Source organism: Macrobrachium rosenbergii, chromosome 2, assembly GCF_040412425.1.
Source record: "Macrobrachium rosenbergii isolate ZJJX-2024 chromosome 2, ASM4041242v1, whole genome shotgun sequence".
In the NCBI taxonomy this organism is placed as follows: Eukaryota; Metazoa; Arthropoda; class Malacostraca; order Decapoda; family Palaemonidae; genus Macrobrachium; species Macrobrachium rosenbergii.
This window is the reverse complement of record NC_089742.1, coordinates 28778610-28805036: the sequence shown is the minus strand read 5'-3', so window position 1 is coordinate 28805036 and position 26427 is coordinate 28778610. Positions and strand designations below refer to the sequence as shown.

The window sequence follows — 26427 nt, the reverse complement described above, 5'->3', positions numbered from 1 at the left end:
TTAATTGCTTCCTTGTCAAGTCATAAGCAAAATTTACTGATAAATTATGATTGCTCCTTTTTAAAGGCAGGTTAGTGATCTCTTCTTAATGTGAGAATGGGCATCAATATACTGCACAGCAATTATCTACAGTTGCTACTGCAAAATTTTATTCTTTACAACAGTAGACTAGTAAGAAGTGATAAATACTGTTCATCAGTCTGGTAAGTCATTGGTAAAATGAAAAATCATGGGCAAAATGATTCTGTCAATAATATAATCTCTATTGAAGGATCCAATATTTTTTACAGAATCAAAACAATATACTGTACGTTGCCGTGCAGTTCCATATAAAAATATATCACAAATAATATGCCTTAACCGAAACTATATGGTACAGAAACATTTATTATATATGTGACTATTACTTACTTATTCTAAAAAAAGCTACTCAAGTTTTTAAAAATATTTTGTATCTAAAACATAACCCATAACATGTAAACAGTTCACACAATGTATCCCAAAGACAGTGTTTCTCCCAAAAGGCCAAGCAGTTTTACAAATCTGTAAATGCTAACAAAAGATTAGGTATGAAATCAGGTCTATGTCTAATGAGAAGTATCCTCCAAATTTCCACTATGACATCACCCTCCTTCCTATGTCAGGGAATTCATCCCATCTAACCTTGGTGATTTTTCAGGGTCAAAGCAGCCATTTCTTGCAAAATGGGTAAAATACAATATTTTGGGCTGCTAATCATGAAAAAGAACACAAAATTACAATATACTGCACCTTGCTTGCAAAGTAATGGATTCTTTTTTATTAAAGAAGGAAGCTCAAGAATATTTTTGCCTTTCTGTCTGAAACCTTGGGTGAGGCAAGTACAACATAATCACCCATATCTTTCATCACTGTTGAAGAAATCCTTCAGTGTTTCCCTCCTACATAAAATTACCCGCAGTTTCTACTTGTGATGGGGGAAAACTAACCTCTTCTATGCACCTAAAACTGACCATACATTGTGCTACACAATGTTCTTAACCTCTGCTTGAGGTGAGAGAATCAATCTTGATAAAAAGGCATGAAGGAAATCACTTCTGCCTCCCATTACAGGAAGACTGAGTATATTCTTTGCGAGATAAAGCAACTACTGTTTCCCATCTGGGATGAAACTACTGTATAGCATTTGTATTTCTTATAGTTAATATATCCTCTAAGAGCCTCAATGGCCAAGTCGGTTAGAGCAGCAGCCTCAGACTTCTTAGAGGTCTGTGGCGCGGGTTCAAATCCGCAGCCGACTGGTTAGAGAGGCGGACACTTTGCTATCCGTGTAGACACCCCGGGATTATGTATGTAAGCAATGGATAGGTTTTGCTTAAAAGCAAATGGGTGTTACAGACTAAACACACACAAACAAAGCCACTCCAACATCTTCTAAAAACATAACAGACACCTCACACGTCTCGACTGTCGACCTAACCGCGCAATGTCTCCTTGCTGCTGGGAGAAAGGGTGCTGGTGACTGGTACAATACATGTACCTACGCTACTGGGGTCTAAGCGATGACAGGCAGGGCAGCCGATCGAGACTACAAAGTCTACCCCAAAGCCAAATCAAAGTCCTTCAAAAAAGAAGGCATCGTGCTTACCCCATACAAATGGGAAAAAAGCACATTAAAAGAAGAAATTAAGCAAGTGTCTTGATCAGCTTAGAAGTGAAGACCAATATTATGCCATGAGCCCTTACAACTTATCTAGAAGTCACCAGTTTGGATCCGAGGAGTATTTTCTTGTGAATATTTATTTGGCACAAATAGAAAATTTTTTTCTATACAGATGATTACTGTCCAACATGTTTAAATGGACAGATGCTTTAGAGATGAAGATTACCTAACTTTCAGGTAAAGCTAAGTTTAGTTTATTTGATATTTCATCTATTACTGAAAATCTGTTGTTGTACATAAAACATAGATTATTCTGCACTAAATCAGACCATAATTCTATGTATTTTACAAAGCTATGTTGAGTTACATAGTAATGTGTAATAAATTCTGTACTGACTGAAAATGTTTCAGTTTTAAGATGATCAACTATACTTCAACTGGCAGAATTGTCAAAAATAATTTCTAAGAACAGTAAGAAATTCTTCTTAAAACCAATAGAGAAGCAGATACTTAATTGGTAGTTTTTTATTTTAATCGTCGTCGTCGTCGTCGTCATCATCGTCGTCATCATCATCATCAAAGAAAGATTTCTTATTTGCAGCTGAAGGCTGACTTTGTTCCAACTGGTTATTTTGAGGTGTTGGCTGACCTAGTTCCGTTATGAGAGGAAGGAAGGAACCACCGTCCTTAGCTGGATTAACAATAGTTGGTGCATACCCATTACTTGCAGCATGATTTGCCAAATTCTGAGGGGCTGGGCCAATGTTGAGATCCGAGATATTTGGTAAAGGAGCATTGACAGGACCATTGTTACTACCCAATGGACCACAACCAGTGGGAGACACTGCTTCAATGTATGTAGGTGGTGGTTCAGCAATGACGGCCATATTGGGTATCAATGGATTAAGAGCTGGCCTGCCCTCCAAAGCAGGATTGCCTCTGCCAAAGTGGTAAGCACCTCCATTACCCTGCTCAAAGAGGAATGGATGGGGAGGTGGATGCCGGTATCTGTAACGGTCTGGTGGGTGGATGGGATAGAGAGGTGGGCTGGGGGAACTAGGAACAAGAGGGGGAATGGATGGAGGCTGCATGAATGTTGAGAACTGCGATGATGGCTGCAATGGTTTACCTGGTGTCTGGTCAGGCCTTCCCGCCTTGTCATGCTGTAACTGAAGGTGGTATGGGGAGCTTGGGACTCCACACCTCATGTTTGAATGAATGTCTGAAATGCAAAATTTATAGTTGATGAACATGAAAAAAAGATAACATAAATGGTGTTCATCTACAAAAAGCAATTTCATTCTAACCAAAGCAGCGAAAGATGTTTAATCTCCCCAACTACCCATATATGACATAAATGAAGGCTGTTTTAAATTCCCACTTATGATTTGATCAAAGTGATTCAATTGAATGAACATATGATTAATACACAGAAAACAAGAAATGGTTGTAAATTACTGTGCATAATAAATAAAACTTACACGACTGGTACTTCTCCAAATCACTGAAGACTTCTGTCATATCTGGTCGCCTAACAGCCAATGATCGTACACAAGTCTATGGAGATAAAAAAAATATGAGAAAAATACTAACAACAACTTTGTAATTAAAGCGAATACCGTACGCCCATCAACTGGGATTCAAAACTGTGACAGCAACATTTATCTTGGTTCTTGGTAGTATTGCCAATACGACAGCCGAGAATTCTGTTTCAAAGGATATATGCAGCATCATGATAAATCCTATCTGTGGTTTTATCTATCAATGTACAGTACTGAGTGTATATTAACAAGTTACAAGCTGTATAACCTTAATAAATGAAAAAAAAAAATATCAGTGAATGGTTTGTCTTATGAACCACAGAGGCATTGAAAAATTCCTTGTGTCAGCACTGGTAAAAGACATACAATATTATTAATTTCTAATGTGCACAGTATAATTATTACTGCAAAATTCAAATATGTTGTGAAATATCTAACAAAAGTGTACAAAATCAGTCAATCAGAAAGGAAAAAAAAATTGGTAAAGAAAAAATACTACTGTGCTCAAGTGGGCATAACTTTTTAGCATCACTTCCATATGAAGATCATTTCAGTGCTAATATGACTAAGAACTGAATGCCTTGTATCTCACTTGTAAACTCGAAAATTTTTAAATCTCATTTGTAAACACAATAAACAAATGTAACAAAATACATTAGATAATGCAGGAAGTCGCAATAAAATTCTCAACTTAATGGACCTTAACTCAAGTGTGCATCTGTAAGTGGCAGCTGTGATATGATTATTTTTTGGTATGCTACCATCCTTGATGTGACAAACTTTCAAATAAATCTCTGAAACTGACTGTTAAGTGTAAAGTACAAGTTAGTTCAGATTAGAAACTTTGTGACACTGCTGTTAGATGAAAGATATCTAGAAAATATGTAAGTGCAGGATATCCAATTGGGACTTTGTAACTTATCAGGAAGCCAGACCTCCGGTGTCTGTTAAGCTGAGGTGCTACTATTATGTTTTTGATTGATATTAGAAGTAAATGGTTGCTGAGATGTTCATCATTCCTTTCAGCTGCCACATTGCGGCTGAGATTTGGTTTTGCTGTTGACAGGTAAAAAAAAAAAAAAAAAAAAATAAAATAAAAAATGTGCCGAAGTTTCTTTGGCGCAATCGAGTTTTCTGTACAGCGTACAATTTTGTATGAGACTCTCAGCTACGTCCCATGAAACTTTCAGGCACGGACTGGTGGTAGCCCGAGTTGTTGGCCCAGATACATGATCAAGGCTAACTTCAACCTTAAATAAAATAAAAACTACCAAGGAGGCTACAGGGGTGCAATTTGGTATGTTTGATGATTGGAGGGTGGATGATAACATACCAATTTGCAGCCCTCTAGCCTCAGTAGATTTTAAGATCTGAGGGCAGACAGAAAAAGTGCTGACAGACAGACAAATAGCCACCTCAATAGTTTTCTTTTACAGGAGAACTAAAATTATAACTTTAATGTTTCTTAAAACAACCACAATGTCTTTTAGAAGATATTTAATAATTTCCAACAGTTAATTACTACAGAACATTTAGCATTAGTCGAAGTACAGCCCTGCAAATGGTAGACTTCAATAGGTTACTTTATCTACAGAATGAATCTGTAAAATTATTCAGTCCATGGGGGGTTTGGGAATATAACAATCACAGGTGAGGAGTTTAAGTTTAGTTCCATAAACTGCTTAGCTTACAAAAAGAGAAAATCAACTTCTAAAACAATAGGTTCATATCAACTTCGGAAATATTATACAGCGTCCCCTACAAAAGAACATTCACTTACTTTGGCAATACTTAGGAGAGTAGGAAAAATTCCGCAAAGATCTCCTTCCTTCCCAATGTTTGGATCTCGTAGTTTTTCTTCCTCTGCAACGGGGGTTTCCTCTACGAGGGTTTTCTGTTGAAAACAACACTTCAGTGAGCCTCTTATACTCAACATCACAATGTTTCCATTTTATGCTGAAGATGGATTTTTTTGCAGAATATTCTCTGATCTTTTCTAATCATTGGTGTGTGAATTTGTCAAACCAAAAAATATTAGTGAAAAAAGAAGGTATCTGCAATATCTGCAAATATTAAACAGATTTCCTTTTTTTCACTTTCAAAGCATTATGAAATGGTTATTTAGTAAGTTACATCCTATGCACTCATAAATTTTCCATATTTGCAATGGAACTTCAGGAATTACAAAAGTGTACAAGGAAAATATAGCAAATATGATGATAACTTCAATGATGACAAAACAACATGATCTCAAACGCTACCTACCGTATATATTTCAATATATCTACCACAAAATGACTGAGAAGGTTATTCTATTCTTCATAAATAATAATAGTTGTAACAATACCAATAATAACGAGTACCACTTAAAACACTAACCAGGTATTTTGTGTCCCCTTTTCTCTTTTCATCAAGAGCTCTTAATCCTGTGCATAATTCAAATAAAACAATTCCATAGCTGTAAGTGTCAACTTTCACGGACAATTTTTTGGACCTCAAGAAGTCGTACGGTAAGTATGCTCTCGTGCCGTTGATTCGAGTCACCTGAAAAAGTAGTAATGCAATTATAGCATCTATATTTTAATAAAATTCTGCTTCTTACTAACACATATGTCATTAACCAAGCATAACATTCAAGTACAGCATTATTGAAAAATATCTCTTTAGTGTAAATAAAACAATCCGTTAATAACAAACTCACGTGTGAAAAATGCACTAGCAAAAATAAAGAAAGAAAAAACATCTTTACTACCTTACTTCACTTATTAACATGTAATGACAAAACCTAAGCTGGTATTACTGTTTATAATAACTGCATGCATTTTCTTCTTTTTCTAACTTATTTTAACCAGACTACTACTTAACAGTAATAATGTACATAAAATAATAAACCCAAGTCATATTTCGCAGTAGCAATACTGCTGCTTTAAGTAAACAAACATTTGCGCACTATGGCTTTTACCTTGATATTTTGTTACGGAAGCATCTTTAAATATTTAATTTCAGTTTTTTCTTTCTCCATAGTAATGCAATACTCCACAGCTCCTTATATCTGTTTTTTTACAAATTTGTACTATTTCTTTATATTCTCCTAACCTAAACAGGCCCCATAAAAGGTTTATTTACATAATTCAGCGTTGAATATAGCACAGCCTATGCTACTCCCTGCAACTTGCCAGGTAGCCTAAAACCTCCCTGACAATGGACAAATTTAAGTATAGGACACCTTTTCCATATACAATACAGTAATGAGAGACTCTGTTGTACTGTACTGTATTCTTAAACCATACAATGTCCTCCAGTTTTAAAGCATAGATAAAATGTAAGTTGGCAAAGAAGAAAGCATGCAGTTAAAAAAAAACACACATTTTACAATCTACTGAACATACAATCATGCATCTTGAATGGGTCTTACATGTCTCAAAGGAAAAAAGGCTGACCAATCCAAATAAAAGTAAATTATATGTGTCGCACCTTGCCCTACATAGGAAGCTACTAAATGCAGATGCCTGATGTGCATAGCAAAATCAGAGAGAGACACCACAGAAATTTTAAAAGATGGAAGAGTGTATTTAAAACAGACTGAACAATCTAAGAAAGAAGAACAAAACTTAAGGGGGCTATGAAGATAAACAATACTCATTTCAAAAGCTTCAACCTTTGTTCTTTCATTCACATTCCACATCCACGGTTCTCTTCCACAAAGGAGAGCTGGCTTAATGGTCTAGCCTGTCAAGAAAGGTGGTGATTTCATCCACACAGGGAATCCTTGCTCTTACTTGGTAGCCACTGCAGTACTCCACAGGTTACGTAAATTCTCAATGGGGAACTTTTTAGCCATAAGTAGATAAGGCTGTCGTCCAGTTAATGTAAAAGTTTGGTTTCACACAAGTTAAAATGTATAAAGGAAGGGCACCCTTTCTAACATCCACAACTTCCATGGTAATTAAAAAAAGGAATAAAAAGTGTCTTACAATACACACAGTCTACAACATACTCAAAAGAACTACACCTGTTTCAGAGTACAGTACTGGAATGAAAACTAAAGATAAAGTTATTGCAATCTTAGTTACAATGCTCTTTTACAGAACAATGCTGAATTTAATTCTACCTCTAGGAAAAACCTCTTTCATGCAATAAAAATTTAATATCAATCTGTAATAGATAACACACTTACCTCTCCATTAACCAGCTCCCTTCAGTAAAATAATCAGAAGAACATTATTAATAAAATTTTAAACCCATGATTACAATCAAAAGTGTACTGCAACATTCATTAATGTATGACAATTTTTGTAAACTACAAAAAGAATACACAATTAGGCAATACAGTACTGAAAATACACCTTTCCATTCCAGTACAACCAGATCAGTAAGTCAAAATCTCTAGGAGAAATTAAAGTATAGTAGATGAATTCTTTGCAAGTTCTCCTATGGAACAAAGTCAGTTTATTTGCAAGGTTGCACCTTCTTTGGGGTTTAGCCCCAAATACTGTACTTTAATCTTCATTCTACAGACTTCAACTACACAATGGAATTAAGTTTCCTACTCTGTCAGCATCATGCTTTTTGAAAAATGAAACAAAAATAAGATAAATCAGCATTTGCAAGAGTAATAGTCCTCAGGCTAAAGTAGTCAATTCATAATTCCTTTCCAATGAACATTGCACCAGACACCAGAAAACACTTACCTTTAGACTAGTTGACTGACTTTTTCCTTCTCTTGCTAATCCAAAATCACCAAGTTTAGGTTCCAAATGCTTATCGAGAAGGATATTGGCACTGGAAAAAATAATAATCAACAATGAACAATTACATCTCTTGTGTACAAAGTACTTTACATATGCTACACTGCAACACAAATCTAACCTAAGGAAAAATAACTACTCAGACAATTTTAAATCTGAATCAAAATACTCCCCAAGGAACAAGTCTTTCTAGCATGTACAACTCATAGCTTTCTACTCTAGCCTTCACAGATACTGAGCTTAATGGCAGCTGGAAAAGTGTAAACAAGAATCTAGAAGTAGGTTTCTCTTAAACAGTGAACTTTTACTCTATGGATTCTCTAATAATAAAAACATCTAAGATAGACCCCGTAGGAGGGTAGCGCCGTCAGTGCACCTCACTATGTGCACTGTAGGCATTACTAAAGGTTCTTTGCAGCTTCCCTTCGGTCCCTAGCTGCAGCCCACTTCATTCCTTTTACTGTGCCTCCGTTCATATCTTTCTTCCATCTTGCTGTCAATCCCCCCTCCTACCAATTATTTCATAGTGCAACTGTGAGGTTTTCCTCCTGTTACACCTTTCAAACCTATCTACTCTCAATTTCCTTTCCAGCACTGAATAACCTCATAGGTTCCAGTGCTTGGCCTTTGGCCTAAACTCTGTTTTCCATATTCCATATTCTATCTAAGAAAGAAATTTTGCCTTTGTTTTGTCATTCTGTATTTAATCTTGTAACCAGTGCATTATTTAATTTGATGAGTAACCCACAATTCCCAAAAAATTCATTGCAACAGGCCAAATGCAACACCTAAACAATGGTAGCAAAATACTCGAAGAACTACAGTTAGAGGGAGTCTGTGTTGCATTAAAATTATGAACAATTAAATCTACCATCATACTAAAAATTCATCACTACAAGTTTATAATGGTTCTTGTAAGCCTAGTTGGAAATGATCTAAATAGGGTTTATATCTTGGGGAATAATTCAGATACATCATTGCCATACGGAATCTGCACCTTAATTTGATGATGTTTATGTGAAAATAGATAATAAGAAATGAGTTTGACAAAAAAAATCTAATTGCTAATTAAAATAAACAAATGTAAGATGTTTGAAATAATGAAATAATACATATAAGAGGAAAACTATTATCAGTACAATACAGTAAGGACTTGAATAATGACAAATTTCCTTAATAGTACCTGTATAGTTACTATGAGGTGTGATCAATCAATCAATTCTCATACATTCAGTCAACAGCTAATACCACAACAACAATTTTAAGTATATCACAAGTAACAATAATGCTAACAATGCTTTGTTACCTTTTCACATCCCCATGGATAAGGGGTCTTTGATTTACAGTGTGTAGGAACTGAAGTGCTTTGGCTGTTCCAAGCGCGATTATAAACCTCTGGGGCCAAGTAAGTGGTGCCCAGTTATTTGATGATGAGGCTCCTTCTAGTTTCTGAAATAAAGATGACATATACATAATATAATTACAGTACACACATATAAAAGTTCTAATTCAACACAGAAAATGGATGTTTTCAAATCAAACAGGCTTGAACAGCACAATTTCTTATCAAATGTCCAGCCTTGAACTAAACTGTTTACATGTATAATAAAAGAATCAATGAATATTTTACAGCCTAAAGCATGACTGAAGATTATTACAAAAATATTCAAAAAGGTAGCTCCAAAGGTGATATCAGAGGGCCAATTCGGTACTCTAACATGTGCTGACAGTGGTCACTGTCACATCTGAAGAAGGAAAATGAATTGGACTTTCTTGGGTGGTTATGGTTTCAAAGACTACAGGCATCACAGCTGGTACCTCTCTTGCTGAAAGATACCAATCGAGATAAATTTATCTTTAAATATTTGAAGAATTAGCAAGCTATGGGCCTCTGCTTGGATCCTGACCAGTGTTGGGTCATTTGGAGAAGGCAAGCAATGATGGCTGGGTCCCAAGAGCACAAAAATTTCAAGTCTGAGTTGCAACAAGTTGGACTATAAAGAAGGTAGACATATCAGGTAACTACCTCAACTGTTGCTGCATCAAATCTTGCATCAAAGTGAACATAATCTCCTTCATGCAGGAAAGATAAGTCTTTCTCAGCAACAGGAATATACACTGTTTGGGAGGTGGATAGGAAAGGTACAATAAAACAGGAATAAATGACTGTGCGAGTAAAAAGACAAGTCCTTAAACAACAAAATTACAGAAAACAAAATTAGCTTCAACTAGATTTCAAGAGCTTTTTGTCAACAAGCTAGACACATGAGTGTTATGATTCTTGCCAGCTAGCAAACATAATGCTTCCCCTTGGGTTTGGGAAAGACCACAGACGTGGGTTAGTGTAAATGATGGGTTTGCTGTGAAACAATCCATTAAAAGCAATCTCCTAAATCTACTACATAAATACCATTACTATTTTAATAACTTGAACCTAACTTTTACTCTACAATTAATGAAAACACAATGAGTTTTTATATTCCATTTTAAATGTACCTGATACTTAATTCATCACACTTCTGCTATTCTAACCCTTTCTGACTTCTTCCTCTGGTACAACTTCTCTTGCTATTAGTTTTCCAGGATCAATAACAACCAACCACTAGGAAAACTTCAGTAAAAAAAAAAACTATCAATAAAATCTGAGGTAAACTTACACGCAGTAGCAGTCTGTCTTCAACAGATCCATTTGGCATGAACTGATAAACTATACAAGGAGGATGACCAGGATCTGCTGAATATCCATATACCTGAAAGAGTTAAAATAAAAAAATCTTCATTAATAGCTTTATATATGTATAACTAAATTATAAAATTCTGCTCCTGTGTAAAATACAAAACTTCATATGCCTACTGATACCTAAAATCAACATTCTCCACTTTACCCTTGCCAGAGTTTTGCATTCATCACCTATTTAATGGAATGAAAGAAAAACTTTTCACTTTTCAAAGTTACGCAGATAGGGGAATCTGGTAACCCGTTTAATTCCAGGTATGCAACCATGCTCAGCATAGCAGCTGTTTTACTTTCATGGTAATTACAGTTTACTGCACAAAAATAAGAAGCTCAACTGAGTAATTGCGTAATGCCGAACAGTGTACCTGGTGGGCTGACAGTTCCATTTACCACCAGCATTTTTTCTGATTTTTTCTTCTAATATTAAGGCTTCATGGAAAATTATAATCCTTCCAAAGTTAAGTATATTTTAGCTTAACCAGACCACTGAGCTGATTAACAGCTCTCCTAGGGCTGGCCCGAAGGATTAGATTTATTTTACGTTGCTAAGAACCAACTGGTTAACTACAGCTTATTGTGGAATTCGAACCACGTTATGACGAGAAATGAATTTCTATCACCAGAAATAAATTCCTCTCATTCTTCACTGGTCAGCCGAAGAGTCGAACGCTGGGCCAACAGCGTGCTAGCCGGAAGCTCTACCCACCCCTCCAATGAAGAACTTATAATCCTTCCAAAAACTCCTTCTATTTTGCTCTGGCTTTATGAGATCCCTAGAGATACATGGAGCAGAAGCCATTCAAAAGGTAAGTAGCGCACAACACTGAACATACTCAAGTTGTTACTGTAACACCTAGTGTGAAGGGGGCCTAAATCTGATGGAACTGGTACATATACGTAATACAGGAGGTTAGGATAACTGTGCCATTAATTTCTGAGTTATAGGGGCCAGGCATCAGGATGCCCACTGGAAAAGCATTAGTCCAGTAGTAAACCACAGGTTTCAACTCCAATGGCTATCACTAGGCATAGTACGAACACAACAGTCTAGGTTGATAGTCTTTTCCAGACCTTACACCTTAAGTAGGTTTGCCAAGCATTTCAGCAAACTATGGAATCCAGTAGGGTAGACCAAGTATAATCTTCTTCCTGAAACACCAACTTGGATGTAGGCTACAACAGGATCCCTTGGGCTTCATACTGCTTTTTAGATGAGGCTTCAAATGTTGGATTTTTTCTTCCTCACCTGCAGGTTAATATGCTACAAAATAACAACAGCAGGACTGACAACTAATGATGATGTCTTCTTGATAAACAACATTCTGATTTGCATTCCAACAGGTTTCAACTGGTGAAAAACCTATGTAGAATGTCTACAATTTGTATTTTTGTACACTGTGCATTTTCAAAAGCAAACAACTGAATATCTGCTATAATCCAAAGTACAGGTCAATATAGATATCATAACTGCCTGCCTCCTAAACTTAATTCACACACTCAGAGCAGTGACAAATGATGTAGTGTACCTCCAATGTGCATTTCAATATCAATAAAAAATCTGAAAATTAATCTTGCCTGTTGGAAAGATTTACGCAATGTCCATAATGAGTTCTAGAGGCAAGCACACCCCCCTAAATTTTCTTTATGGCTTTCAAAAATAAACATATTAGAAGAGATATACTTAAAAATGCAGAGAATTTCAGTGTAAGGTACTTTACCTGCAAAATGTTATCATGTTGGTGGGACAGACATAATTTCAGTTCACCCAGAGCCTCAGTAATCTGAAGCTGAGCAGAATCGTTTACATTTTCAAGCTGTAACAACATAAAAGTACCTGAATAAATACACATTCCTAGGGCTTATTGCAGTTTCTGGTGTGTCATATCCAAAAAATATTTCATTATTAAAATAGATTAAAAAAATACTAACAAGATAAAATGTTGCTTAGGACAAAACCCAACCATTTACTTAGTCAAACTCATAACACTGATTAAAAAGTATCTGATATCATAAGAAACATGATATTTTAATGATAAAATAAAGTTTGTTCATACTTACCTGGCAGATATATATATATAGCTGTATTCTCTGATAGTCCGACAGAATTTCAAAACTTACGACACACGCGGTGGAGATCAGGTGGTTAGTACCCATTCCCGCCGCTGGGAGGCGGGTATCAGGAACCATTCCCATTTTCTATTCAGATTTTTCTAGTGCCACTGTCTCCTGAGGGGAGGTGGGCGGGGCACTATGAATATATATATCTGCCAGATAAGTATGAACAAACTTTATTTTATCATTAAAATATCATTTGTTCATGAGACTTACCTGTCAGATATATATATATATAGCTGAATACCACCATTGGAGGTGGGTACAGACAGAATAGGATTTAGGAAAAACACACTACATGTAGGTGAAAGATACCTTGGTTCCTTACCTGTTAGCATAGCTGACCGTGATTACTGTCACCCAAGTCGCTTTCTGCTTAACTAGAGTCTCCAGCAAGGGTGTGACCTGTATAGCTGGTGAGTTCTAGATGATCTGTCAATGGGGCGTGACCACAATGTGACTAGACCATATTGACCATACAATGAGGGCAAATGAAGTAAAACCAACCACCTGACCAAGCCTAACTAAGTTGGGATAACGCAACTAAAGCTAACGAGTGGGAAGTCCGCCACAAGCAGTCGACCCAACAACCATAAAACACTATCCAACCATTTTCTATAGGATAGGATGAGTGTCATCCCCCTGCCCCAGGAAAGTATCTGCGGAAACGTATGGTCCTAGCGAGAGAAGCAGTTCTCATATGTCGTCTTCACATCTCTCAGGTAGTGTGTTTAACACAGAGTTGCTACGCCAAAATGTGGCACCCAGAATGTTACTGAGTGACATATTCTTCTGAAAAGCCACTGAAGTTGCAACCGCCCTCACCTCGTGAGCATTGACTTTCAAGTTTAAAATCAGTGTCTTGACAGCATGAATGGGCTTCTTTAATCGTATCCCTCAGAAAGAAAGCCAGAGCATTCTTCGACATAGGTAAGTCCGGTCTCTTTACGGAACACCATAAACTATCTGCGGGGCCTCGACTTTCCTTCGTCTTGTCTAAGTAGACTTTGAGAGCCCTAACAGGGCAAAAGGACTCTCTGGCTCTTGAATTGGGATCTCAGCCATACCCTTGATTTGAAGCTCTTGGGCCAAGGGTTAGACGGGTTCTCATTTTTCGCTAAAAGGAAGGGCTTAAAGAACAAACAGCGTTATGTCCTTTAAAGCCTATATGTCTACTAAAGGCTTGCAGTTCACTAACCCTCTTTGCAGTTGCTAGAGCGGTTAGAAAAAATAGTCTTTCTGTAATGTTCCTCAATGACGCAGAACGAAGAGGTTGAACGAACTGGACATCAGGAACCGTAACACAACATCCAAATTCCAAGAAGGAGTCCTTAGCCGAGGCACCTTCCAGGTTTCGAAGGATCTAAATAGATCGTGAAGGTCTTTGTTGTTAGACAGATCCAAGTTTCTATGCCTAAAAACAGATGATAGCATACTCCTATATCCCTTGATAGTCGGGACTGCTAGTTTAACATCACTCCTCAGAAACAAGAGGAAGTCTGTTATCTGGCTCACAGAGGTCGTGGTAGAGGAAATGCCCTTCTTTCTACACCATCTCCTAAAGACGGTCCACTTCGATTGGTACAAATTACTGGAAGAGAGTCTTCTTGCTCTGGCAATAGCTTTCGCCACTGGTCTAGAAAAACCTCTCGCTCTGGCCAGCTTCTCGATAGTCTGAATGCAGTTAGACTCAGAGCGGGGAGGTTTTTGTGGTACCTCTCGAAGTGGGGTTGTTTGAGTAGATCGACTCTCATGGGCAGAGATCTCGAAAGTCCACTAGGAAGGACATGACCTCTGTGAACCATTCCCTCGAAGGCCAAACGGGCGACAACGTCATCCTCGTCCCTTCCGACGACGCAAACTTCCTGATGACTTCTCCGATGATTTTATGCGGGAAAGGCATGCATGTCCATCCGCCCAATCCCAGAGAAGAGCGTCTACTGAGAGCGCTCCTGGGTCGAGAACAGGGAGCAGTAAGAGGAAGTCTCTTCGTCTTGAAGTTGCGAAGAGATCCACCAAGGGACGTCCCCAAAGCTTCCACAGTCCTTGACACACCTCTTGGTGTAGGGTCCACTCGGTCGGCAGCAGTTGTAGTTGCCGACTTTAGAAGATCCGCGAGACGGTTCTCTACGCCTGCAACAAACCTCGCGGAGGATCGTAACATTCGGCCTGAGCCCACAGAAGGATGTCCTTTGCTAAGGCGAACAGGGACCGAGTGAGCTCCTCCCTGTTTCTTGAGGTATGACAGGGCCGTGGTGTTGTCCGGTTGATCTGGACAACTCGGTTCGTGACTCGCCCTCGAAGAAAAGAAGGGCCAACTGAATCGCCCCAATTCTTTGAGGTTTATGTGCCAGGACACCTGTTCCCCTCTCCAGGTGCCCGACACTTCGTCCCTCCCCAGTGTTGCTCCCCACCCCTAAGATGGACGTCGGCCGGAAAACAACACTAGGTCGGTCGGGGTTCTGAAGTTTGAGAGAAAGGCCTTCTGCCAACTTCGATGGATCGAGCCACCACCTTAGGTGATCCTTCACCTTGGGTGAAATACTCAGAGAAACTTCCAGATTCTCCTTGTCCTGCCAGTTCTCTGCAAGGAAGAATTGAAGCGGTCTGAGATGCAGTCTCCCCAGGGAAACAAACTTCTCCAGTGATGAAATGGTCCCCAGCAGACTCATCCATTCCTCACCGAGCATGTTTCTTTCAGGAAGGCTGAAACTTTGTCTAAACACTGTAGTTGTCTTTCTTGAGACGGAAACGCTTCGAAAAGCCACTGAATCCATCTGAATCCCCAGATAAACGATGGACTGAGTCGGGGTCAGATGGGACTTTTCGAAATTCACCAGAAGTCCTAGGGACTTCGCCAAGTTCAAAGTCGTGTGAAGATCCTCCAGACACTTTGTCATTGACGAGGCTCGAATGAGTCGTCCAAATAAAGAGAGACTCTTATTCCTCCAAGGCGAAGCCATCTCGCAACATTCCTCATTAAAATCGTGAATACCATAGGAGCTGTGCTGAGCCCGAAGCAGAGAGCCTGAACTGAAATACCTGTCCCTCGCAGGACAAATCTCAGGTATTTCCTCGATAGAGGATGTATAGGGACGTGAAAATAGGCGCCCTGGAGATCAAGAGAAACCATCCAGTCGCCTGGTCTTAGGGCTCCATGACCGACTGGGACGTCTCCATTATGAAACTTCTCTTTCAGAACGAAATGGTTCAACTTGCTGACGTCCAGAACTGGTCTCCATCCCCTGACTGCTTCGGTACCAGAAACAGCCTGTTGTAAAAGCCCGAGATTGTAAATCTGAGACCTGTTCCATTAGCTCTCTTCTCGAGCATTTGCTCGAGCAGGTCGGAAGAGAATCTGCTCCTTCTCTTGCTGATAGGATGGAGACAGATCTATGGGTTTCGTGCATAACGGAGGCAATACGAGGAATGGGATCTTGTATCCCTTTTCGATGACTTGGAAGGACCAGTTGTCCGTCCCTCTCTCTCTCCAGGCTCTTGCAAAAGAAAGAAGCCTGGCTCCTACCGTGTCTGAAGGTCCCGGAGTTATTTCTTGCCCCTGGTCTTAGAAGGGGCTCTACCTCTTGAGGGACCTCTTCCTCGAAAGGACGATCTAGAAGAGGGTCCTCCACGAAAGGGCTTCTGAATCTTGAAGCCTGGAAGGGCTTCTGAATCTGGAAGCCTGCCCAGGAAGAAGTCGAAGGGGCTGCTGGGCGTCTAGAAGACTGGGCCAGGAGGTCCTGAGTAGCCTTCTCTTGCAAAGTGGCGGCCATATCCTTGACTAAGGGCTGGGGAAAAAGATGGCTAGAAAGCGGAGCGAACAACAACCCTGCCTTCTGAGAAGGAGAGACCGACTTTGCAGTGAAGTTGCAGTAAATGGCTCTCTTCTTTAAAAGCCCCGTACAGAAGTGGGCAGCCAGTTCTTCGGAGCCATCCCTAACCGCTTTGTCCATACAGGATAGGACGCTGAACAAATCTCCCAGACTAATGGAGTCAGGGCTACGAGCCTGCAAGTCCAGGACTCCCAGGCACCAGTCCAGAAAGTTGAAGACTTCCAAAGACCTGAAAAGGCCTTTCAGATGGTGATCGGTTTCAGATAAAGACCAGGACACCTTCGCTGATGAAAGGAGAGACATTCTGGGGGCGTCCACAAGGCTGGCAAAATCCCCTTGAGAAGAGGAAGGAACTCTCCAACCAACCTCCTCTCCTGTCTTGTACCAAATTCCTGCTTTTCCACTCAATCTTGATGGAGGCAGGGCGAAAGAAGTCTTGCACTGGGCCTTCCTGGAGTCCATCCACTCCTGAACCTTGTTAAAGGCCCTCTTCGTAGAGAGAGACGTAGCCATCTTCACAAAACCAGAAGACTTTTGAGATTTAGACGAGGTTAGCTGCGAGGGGGGAGGGCGAGGGAGCAGAGGGTTGAAACTTGTCCTCAAACAAGTCCTTCAGCAGCCTAGTCAAGACTTGGTAGTCTGAAGAAGCTGAAGAAGTAGAGGACTGATTCTCAACTGCAGGATCCGAGCGCTAGACAGCTCTCCTTCTTTAACAGGAACAACCGGGGCAGGGAGAAGACCCCGGAGGACGAAGCCCTTGCAGACCAACATAAAAGGGACTTCTGCTTGGAAGAAGTCCGAGAGGGTCAGCGAAAGTCTCGGGCGAAGAGTCTAAACGGCGTCTGGCGAGATTCCCGATGAGCTTCTTGACGATCGATCCGACGGCGCCCTGATGAGAGCGAGCAGCGAGGAGGCGTCATGCCTAGCAGCAAGGGAGGCGTGCCGAGCAGCAAGGAGGCGTCTTGCGAACGGAAAGGGAGGCGTCTTGCCGAGCGGAAAGGGGAGGCGTCTTGTTGAGCAGCCGAGGCGTCATGACGAGCAGCAAGGGGCGTCATGTCGAGCAGCAAGGAGGCGTCTTGCCGAGCAGCACGAAGCATCATGCTTAGCAGCATGGAGTGTCCTGGCGAGAAACAAGAGGATCGTCGTAACGAGGGGCGTCAAGCCTAGCAGCATGAAGAGCTTCAGAAAGCGGGAAATTGCGATCCCTGCCGAGACCAGTAAAGCGCTAACAACAGGACTTCTAGAGGGCGGCGAAGCATGAGATGGCGACAAGCGTGGGAGAAGGAGAAGGGGAAGGTTTGGACCTCTTGATCGGCAGCCGGGAATCCTTCCGGCGGACGACACGTATCAGTCTCCTTCTGGGCCATTAACGGCCAATTGCTTCTGCATGCCTAGCAGCAGCTTTAGAGGGAGAGAAGTCTCCTCCTCAGGAGAAGGGCTGATCCTGTGAGAAGACGAGGTGGGCGAGGGGGACGCTTCTTCCTTCTCACAGGGGAAGCAACAGCTTTCTTTCTGGAGCGAGCGGAGCGCTCAAAAGCGTCATCGTCCGATGACGTCCTGGTCCTCTTCTGCGGCGGGATGGCGTCAAAATCCTCCGGAGAAGAGCAAAGAGCGTCACGAGAAAAGGGGCGTGGCGTCCCCTTCTTTGAAGCTTCTCTTCAAAGGGCGAGAGTCCCGAGATTTCCACTCCCCACGCGGGAGGAGGAATCGGGGAAGAAGCAATCCAGGATTCGTGCCCGAGCACACGATCCTGGCAGCCTGGGAAGCGTCATCAGGACATGCCGAAGGGCGCCAGATCGGTGGGGTCCGCGTAACCTCTTTGCGGCTTCGACTTGCCCACTCCTGAGTCCTGGGGTCCGACAGAGGTCTAGACCTAGAGGCGTTATACGGCCGATCTGACGCCCTCCACAACACTAGGGGACAGACACTATCACTGCACTTCACAGCACTTTGAAGAGCGGCATTTTAGCTTCAAGGTACGAATGGAAGACATAATAACCGCCAGGGCATCACCTTCGCAGACACAACCCCGGGGTTCGGGGGCAACACCACAGGGTTAGGAAGAGCTACGTCTACAGGCGGGTTAGCAGGTGAAAAAACACTACCCTGACTCCTACCACTTCTGGAGGAAGACCTCCTGATCCTATCTCGCTCTAGCTTTCTCACATACGAATCATAAGTCCTCCAACTAGCATCAGACAAAGATTCACACTCCTTGCATCGGTCATTCAACAAACAAACATGCCCTCTGCACCCCGAGCATACAGTGTGAGGATCTACCGAAAATTTTCGGTAGCCTCACCTTTACAGTCTTGCACACGGCAAACTCGATAACTAGAAGAACTAGATTCAGACATCTTAATCCAAGGAAAAAAAACAAAGCCAAATCCAAAACAATCCACAATAGCGTATGCCTAGCCACAAGTCCAAGTCAAAAACCAAAGTCAAACAAATACTCAAATGACAACCAAGTTTTATCCGAAATCCAAGACGGAGGTACTGAAAACAAGTGTTGACAGTACCGGCGACAGAGAAAATCTGAATAGAAAATGGGAATGGTTCCTGATACCCGCCTCCCAGCGGCGGGAATGGGTACTAACCACCTGATCTCCCACTGCGTGTGTCGTAAGTTTTGAAATTCTGTCGGACTATCAGAGAATACAGCTATATATATATCTGACAGGTAAGTCTCATGAACAAAACTGAATATAGTACAAATGTTGCAGTAAAATCAAAATAGCTTCCTTTACAGTTGATTCACTTCTACATAACTTTTCCAAATGAAAACACTACTGCTAATAAAGCTATAGGCAAACTAAAGCCTTGTTTAAAATGTTAATGATAAACACTGAATTCACAACTAAAAAATGTCATTCTTGTATATTGCATTAGAGAAGTACCTTGCTCCTAATTTGAAAATAAAACTTTTTTATTTTACAGTTTTTGCACTACAGACCACCTAAACCTATTTTCATGCCATACAATCACCATGATGAAACACAAAAAGTGTGCATACTTGGTGAATTTTCTTTACGGCAACTTCCGAATTTTTCCACTTTCCCTTAAAGACCACACCAAAGCCACCACGCCCCAGGTGATTGTCCTTACTCCAGCAAGCAGTGGCTTCCTCAAGTTCCTTGTAAGGAATCATTGGTAACACACAATCACTATGCCTTGATGCATCTGATGCAGCTGAAGTGTCTGAGTGGTCATAAAAAATTAAGTTAAAAAAATAGTAATAATTCATGCCCACTATTCAAGTTGTAAATTAGTTTACAGGAATGATTGTTCTTCTTCTGTTTGCAAAACAAAAGATGGTATGTATGGGGACATTTGATTTGAAACTGAAAGATGGGTTAGTATGATAAAACTGGGGTTGTATTTCAAAAAGTTGGTTTTTCCCTATTTCAACCTCGTTCTATTAGTAATCCTTCATTTATGATTAATAAAACCCAGAAAAACGTGTCTGGATCACCACAAAATTTATACAACTGAAGTTTTACTATATTACAAACAAATAGTTTAACCAGACCACTTAGTTACGTTTTACGACGCATAGTACATGGTTTGTTCATGAAGAGAACTTACAACACAGAAAAAGATCTTACTGGACAGTTGTCGTCTACACTCAATAGGAGGATGCTGATGATTATTTGAAGCACCATCTTGCTGATGTGACAACACAAAGCCATTAACGAGATTTGCAGGTGGGTGTCCAACTGCGCCATTCGCTCTGAAATTAGCTATATCTGCCACCTGTGTTGCCAGGTTTGATGTTTCTCTTCCAGCGGCTTCACCTTCTATTTTGGCTCTCTTTTCTTCAGCCTGGATTATAAATAAATGCAGTTTCTGTGTTTTATATATATTACTTTAAAAATGACATTTTTGGTACATATTAAGGTCATACAGGCAGTCCTCGGTTGTTGGCGGGGTTCCGTTTCTGAGGGTGTGATGATAACCGAAAATCGCTGCTAACCGAAAATCGGCGATTTTTGGGGGTTATCGGCGCCGAAAAGCGCCGATTTTCGGTTATTGGCGCCTCTGTTAGGTATATATCAGCGCCAATACCCAATTATCGACGCTGATAAGCCGAAATTGGCGATTTTCGTCGCTAGACAAGTGCCATAAAACCGGGTTGCTGTTAACCGAGCCTGCCGTTAACCGGGGACTGCCTGTACACAGCCTAACTGCTTCACAGTAGCAGTTAACAAGAGAAAAGTCTGACATAGGAAACCCCTTCCCCCAATCAATTATTCCAGTACAAGGCCTCCAGCAGTTTTATTTGTTAATAAAAAGTTTGATGAGCTCATAAACCAAAGTTTTATACAATTCAAATACTCTTCCTCAACTAAATAAACTAACAATTCTGACTAACCATTCTTATATAATCCTCTGACGCATGATACGATGGTGCTTTACTAGGAGCTGACTCAAGTTCATGATGATTGTTATCTTCACAAGACATTTCAGTCATTCCTCTGAAATGGGATTACAGAATTAGAAAAGATAGCAGTAAATTAACTTCTCACTACAACATATGCATGAAAACTACCACGGAGGCAAGTGTTCAAGTGTTGTACACTTGAATAGGCCTGCAAACATAGTTCAAGTGTTGTACACTTGAATAGGCCTGCAAACATAAAGTTCTTGTGAGGCAAATGCTGTACAGTTGAATGTGCCTGTAAACATAAACAGATAATAATGGTTGTATGTACTTAAAATAAAAAAAGTAAAGACAGAGTTGAAATCAGTGCATTAGCACTAAAGACTTTCATAAGGATAGTGCAGTTTTTGTAAACTAAAGTTCTATCCTCACAACCATTGTTTGAATAATTCTTGAAAAATTAATGCAAACTGACAAGCCTCTATTACAAGTTTTGGCTGGGAGACAAACTATCTATTCAACAGTTACAAACAAACAAAGCAGTATTCAGAACACATGAGACAGTCTCCGCTGGGGACGTTCCCTTACCTCACTTGGTGAAGCCCTTTGCTTCTTTTATCAGTCTGTGATATAAATAATATATCAATCACAGAGACTGAGAGAAAGCACTCTATTATAAAGTAAAACATGAAATGAATGACCAGAAAATCATGGGGAAAAGGTAGAAATGAGCAGGAGTGATTAGTGAAGCAAACTCTTATTTTACCACCGGTTGGTCTTTAAACAGAAATTGTTACAATTATAATTCCATCTTATTCAACCTCCCACAGCCTCTTCATTTCAGTTGGACTGATAAATTAAACAGCAAAAACTAAGATGATATGTGATACATTTCCACATTAACATCTTGATGACAACTAATATGTAAATATTTTTGTCTGTACAGCACTTTCCAATAGTTCAACCTTACTTGCTATAATTGAAAGGATAATCAACTTTATGATTATTACTGCAAGGGTCCCATGAGAGTCACTGAGGGCAAGCCTTCCAAAATAAGAGACTGAATTACTGTCATGATTTATTTTGAAAATAAAAGGAAACCACAATTAAGGGCAAGATGAGGATAGTGAGGAAAATTAATAATCTATCATACCCAAAGTGACCAAACTTTCCTTTCCTCTTTTACAGGCCATTAGTATTCAGTGAACATAAGCTCCTAACCAAATATATAAAAAGCAACTTAGAAGTCTTCATTCCAATCATTCAAAAATGCCCATAACCAAATGTCTGTACAAAGTGCAAAATAAAATCATACTAACCCAGGGTGTTTGTTGTTCAAAATCTTCTTTGTCTCAGGAACTGGTCCTAAAGGTCTACTTGGCCTACCATATTGAGGGGGTACTAATTTTGGTTTTATGTTCCCTGGAACAGCAACAAGAGATGGACACAATAAATCTTCTGGCACTTTCTTTGAGCCAAGTTCCTCTCTTGGTGACGAGGTCATCTTATCCAAATTTTCTGAACCATACTTTAGGACAGGAGACGGCAGTGCTGTGGCACCTTCTAATTCAGCCTGAAGACAATAATACAGATACAGTATACAATTCCTAAAGTGAACAATATTATTTTTCTATAACATCCAATTTTTTTTATATCTGGTCACCTGACCCACTGAAAGATCAATTCATTTTCACAAGAGCTGGAATGACAAATTTGACCTTAATTCTTACTGTGGGAGACCCCTACCTCTGGAAGATGCTGAGGTAGGTCTCCTTTGTTGACTGCTGCTGCAGCTATTGGTGGAGCCGTCGCAACGCCATTCTGGGGGTCCACACGCCCAGCAGCTGCTCTTTCAGCTTTTGGGAAACCTTTGACAAATCCTTCACTTTCAAATTTACTTTTAAATCTTCCTCTGTGATTGAAAAGGATATGATACTGTGCTGGAACTGAAAACGACAAAGCAAAAAATCTGAAATAATTATGTACCCTATTTCACATAAGTAAACTGCTAGAAATAGCTGAGATTTCCTCAAAGCATGGCATCAACTGAGGAAAGGAGTCTTCTTTGCTGACGGATATCCTAATGAAGAATTATTACATACTAAAATTAATTACTGGATGAGTAATTCTTTGCCAGACTTAAATACATTATGGGATAAGTAATTCTTTGCTAGACTTAAATACAGAGTCCTATGATATTATGCTTATATTTTATTTACCATTTGTACTTCATCATTTCTAGAAATAGAGTCTGACGTAATTTCTTTTAACATGATCATAAAATAAAGTATTTGTTCCACTCTAACAGAAACGTTATCCTATCCATTAATACCAGACTTTGGATAATGAAAGGGCTATACAGTAAATGAAATGTGACTTTTAAGACCGTCTCTTTCAATGTTATTTTTTATTGTTTACCAAACAGCAATACAGAATATACTGTAAATGTGTTAGCCAAATGAGATACAATGATAATAGCCTTAGGAGAATAAAATGACCAAAGGACAATTTTCCTCTTACAGGTAGCAATCTAATCGCTATTTTATTGGCTTTTGATTCTCATAGAAACCTACTGTGGTTTTCACCGAGCCTCTCTATGTTTCTCACCTGTCAACCATTTCAACCCAAGTCGTGGACTCAGAATCCAATGGATGTACAATCTCCCTCATCTATTGCGTCAACTATTTACAGCAACTATAGTCTGTCCTCCTCTACATACCCTACAGGTCCTTCCCCTCATAGCCTTTGTATTTTTAGTAAACTTGATATCACCCATTATGTTATATCTCAAAGTTCTGATGGTGCTATCTCCTTGGTAAAATACTGTTCTTAAATACAACCATTTTCTAGCCTAGTCACTTAGGAGGTGGCTAAGCCTTACATTCACGTGTCACCAATGTTCTTATAATACTGTTACAAGTTCTTGCTTTGTGGGCTCTTAACATATTAACTTGCAGCTACTTTACACCATTTGCAAAAGTGTATTTCAAAGGGTCACATGTCTTCCAAGTGCCCTGGAGAAAAATATCAGCCCAATCCATGCATTCGAGTTACAATACAGCATGCCTTTTGAAGTCAGCCCCCATAATATAAAAACAGCATAAACCGAAGAAAGAAGTAACAACTACAGTATATAGCAAAGATGGAAACCTACTCACCACAAGACTTAATGGCACTCATGGCTTGATAATGTCCCATTTCATACAGATATAAGAAGAGTTCCAAAATAGTATTGTTCTGCTGACCCCATTCTTGCAGCATTCTGTCTGTCGGGGACTTTTCGCACCACCCAGCACGTCGAAACTTTTCTAAGTCGTTCCTTCCAAACTTCATGTATTTTCCACCTAAAATATTAGGAAACAATTTTTTATATTGTACCATCTAACAAATTCGAAAGATGCCTTTTAACTACTGCATAATAAGGTACAGTATCTTTCACACAAGAATACCTGTAATTAGCAATATTACAGTACTTTTATAACCATTATACATTTATGAAGCATGAAATGCATCAGTACATCATCTTCTTGACATTGTTTCCCTTAAAATACAAAACTATATCAGGCCATTCAGCAAATATATACACATTCTGTGCAAAGGATATCCATAGAAACTAGTAAAACCAATATGTAAGTGGGACACAAATACAGAAAATTTAAAACATTCTCTTCAATAATTCAGACATCTTATTATGGTTATAAATAGCACTTGCTGTGTGATGGTTAGCCAAGAAATGATTTTACTATTCATGAAAGAAGAAATCAAGCTTCAGGGTAAATTAAATTAAGGTCTGTGTGACCTGCGCAAAAATGAAAATGTCAGTATTTTGTCATTTACATGAAAATTAAATTAGTAAGGAAGCTGAGATGGCCTACCAATACAAATGGGAGAAAAACACAGTTAAAACTTCGAGAAAGATAGCCTACTAGTATACTCTAGCCTATCCCATATAAATGTAGTGAAGGTCTCACAGAATTTATCTGGACAGATGAGTTAGCAGTCTTCATGGAGCCAAACTATGGTAAAATTTTACCTTAAACAATTATCTCGAAAATATCATTTTCGTATGTTTTAATGTGTGCCTTGAATATTCCTAACATCAGTTATTTGCATACAAAATGAATGTCAGAAATGTGCGAAGCACATATTAGAATATAGGAAGGTATTTCTAGGTATTAGCTCGCCAAGGACTGTACGGAACGGTTCTGCGGATACGAGAGACATTAGGGAGCCGTATGTTCAAGAAGGGATTGGCTAAAGAAATCTATTATAAAAGGAACCATACTAACCTAAAGTATCCTAACCTAACCTAACCTAGTAGACCGTGTTGCTTAGTCAGGGTCTCCGGCCCCAACGGTGAAGGAAACTCCATTTTTTACCAAAAGTTCCCCTATAAAACTGCACATGCGCAAGAGCAAAATTATAATCAGTTCTGAGGTTAATTACTGGTTAATTACAGTTGAGCAACAAAAAAAATGGTAAATTCTTGATAAGCAACCAAAATACTATAGAAAAAGTCAATTTCAACGGTAATACCCGACGCAGAGCTAACGCTTAGCTTTACCCATAGGTAAATAATACTTCAAGACCAAAATGTGATAATGGTTTAAAGCAAAATATTTACCTAAATTACATGGGTTTGCCTAATACGGTCATTCAAAGACTGAAAGAATTGCTTAAAATGAACACGTCATGGCAGAGAGTCACCCGTTTGTGAAAGATGGGAAGTCCAGCTCTAAGTTCCTAACCTAAAATACGTTACAAGGAAAACTATGTATTAACTTCGAATAAATGTCTCTTTATTTTGATAGATCTCATACTTCATTGAAATTTCGGATTATTATGTGCCCGTAAAGGTGTTGAAGGAGTGATCTACGTAGAATTGGGTTAGACTACCCCAACAATCGTGCACACCTACCTAATATTTCCCACTGATTGTTGATGTCAAGGATGCTGCACAATTCATTCCTCTCCACGTACGGAAGGTCGTACACGTACATGTCCTTGACCTCTTCTTGGTCGCCCATTTTGCTTATCAACTAGGAAAAGAACAACTACGGCGAAATGACATTTATGGGATAAGGTCTTATCCTACTGTTTACGTTTAGCAGATTCAGAAAGTTGTTCCCTTTGGGCCTCAGCTGCTCCACCCACGGTACTCCTTCCATCGAGTTATTGAGCTTCAATGTAATCAGCAGAGATGAAAGGGAAGCGTTTAATATTTATTTATGGTTAAAGTTATTCTAATTAATGATTTTTATCCATATTTACACCAGCATCTTTCATATTTTATTCACTATCTTCGAAATACCTGTATCCCTATACTAACAGGGTGAGTAAATCAGAGTACATGACACTCATATTGCACACCATTTCTTCAAAGATCTTAAACTACCTCTGTGCAAATGACTCCTTTAATAATGAATGTAT

At 39.5% G+C, this 26427-nt stretch overlaps 1 protein-coding gene across 1 annotated transcript; it reads right to left on the bottom strand.

Moving 5' to 3' along the window:
- Window positions 1-239: 239 nt before the first annotated feature.
- LOC136844413 (uncharacterized) lies at window positions 240-26191 on the bottom strand. Its single transcript, XM_067113579.1, has 15 exons — window positions 25916-26191; window positions 24156-24341; window positions 22744-22943; window positions 22317-22570; window positions 20989-21091; window positions 20222-20438; window positions 19630-19814; window positions 12387-12482; window positions 10589-10681; window positions 9238-9380; window positions 7875-7965; window positions 5563-5727; window positions 4964-5077; window positions 3124-3199; window positions 240-2864 (listed from the first exon to the last, which is right to left on the bottom strand). The coding sequence occupies exons 1-15, from the start codon at window positions 26022-26024 to the stop codon at window positions 2173-2175; spliced, it is 2724 nt and encodes a 907-aa protein (XP_066969680.1). The 5' UTR covers window positions 26025-26191; the 3' UTR covers window positions 240-2172.
- Between the last annotated feature and the right edge of the window lie 236 nt (window positions 26192-26427).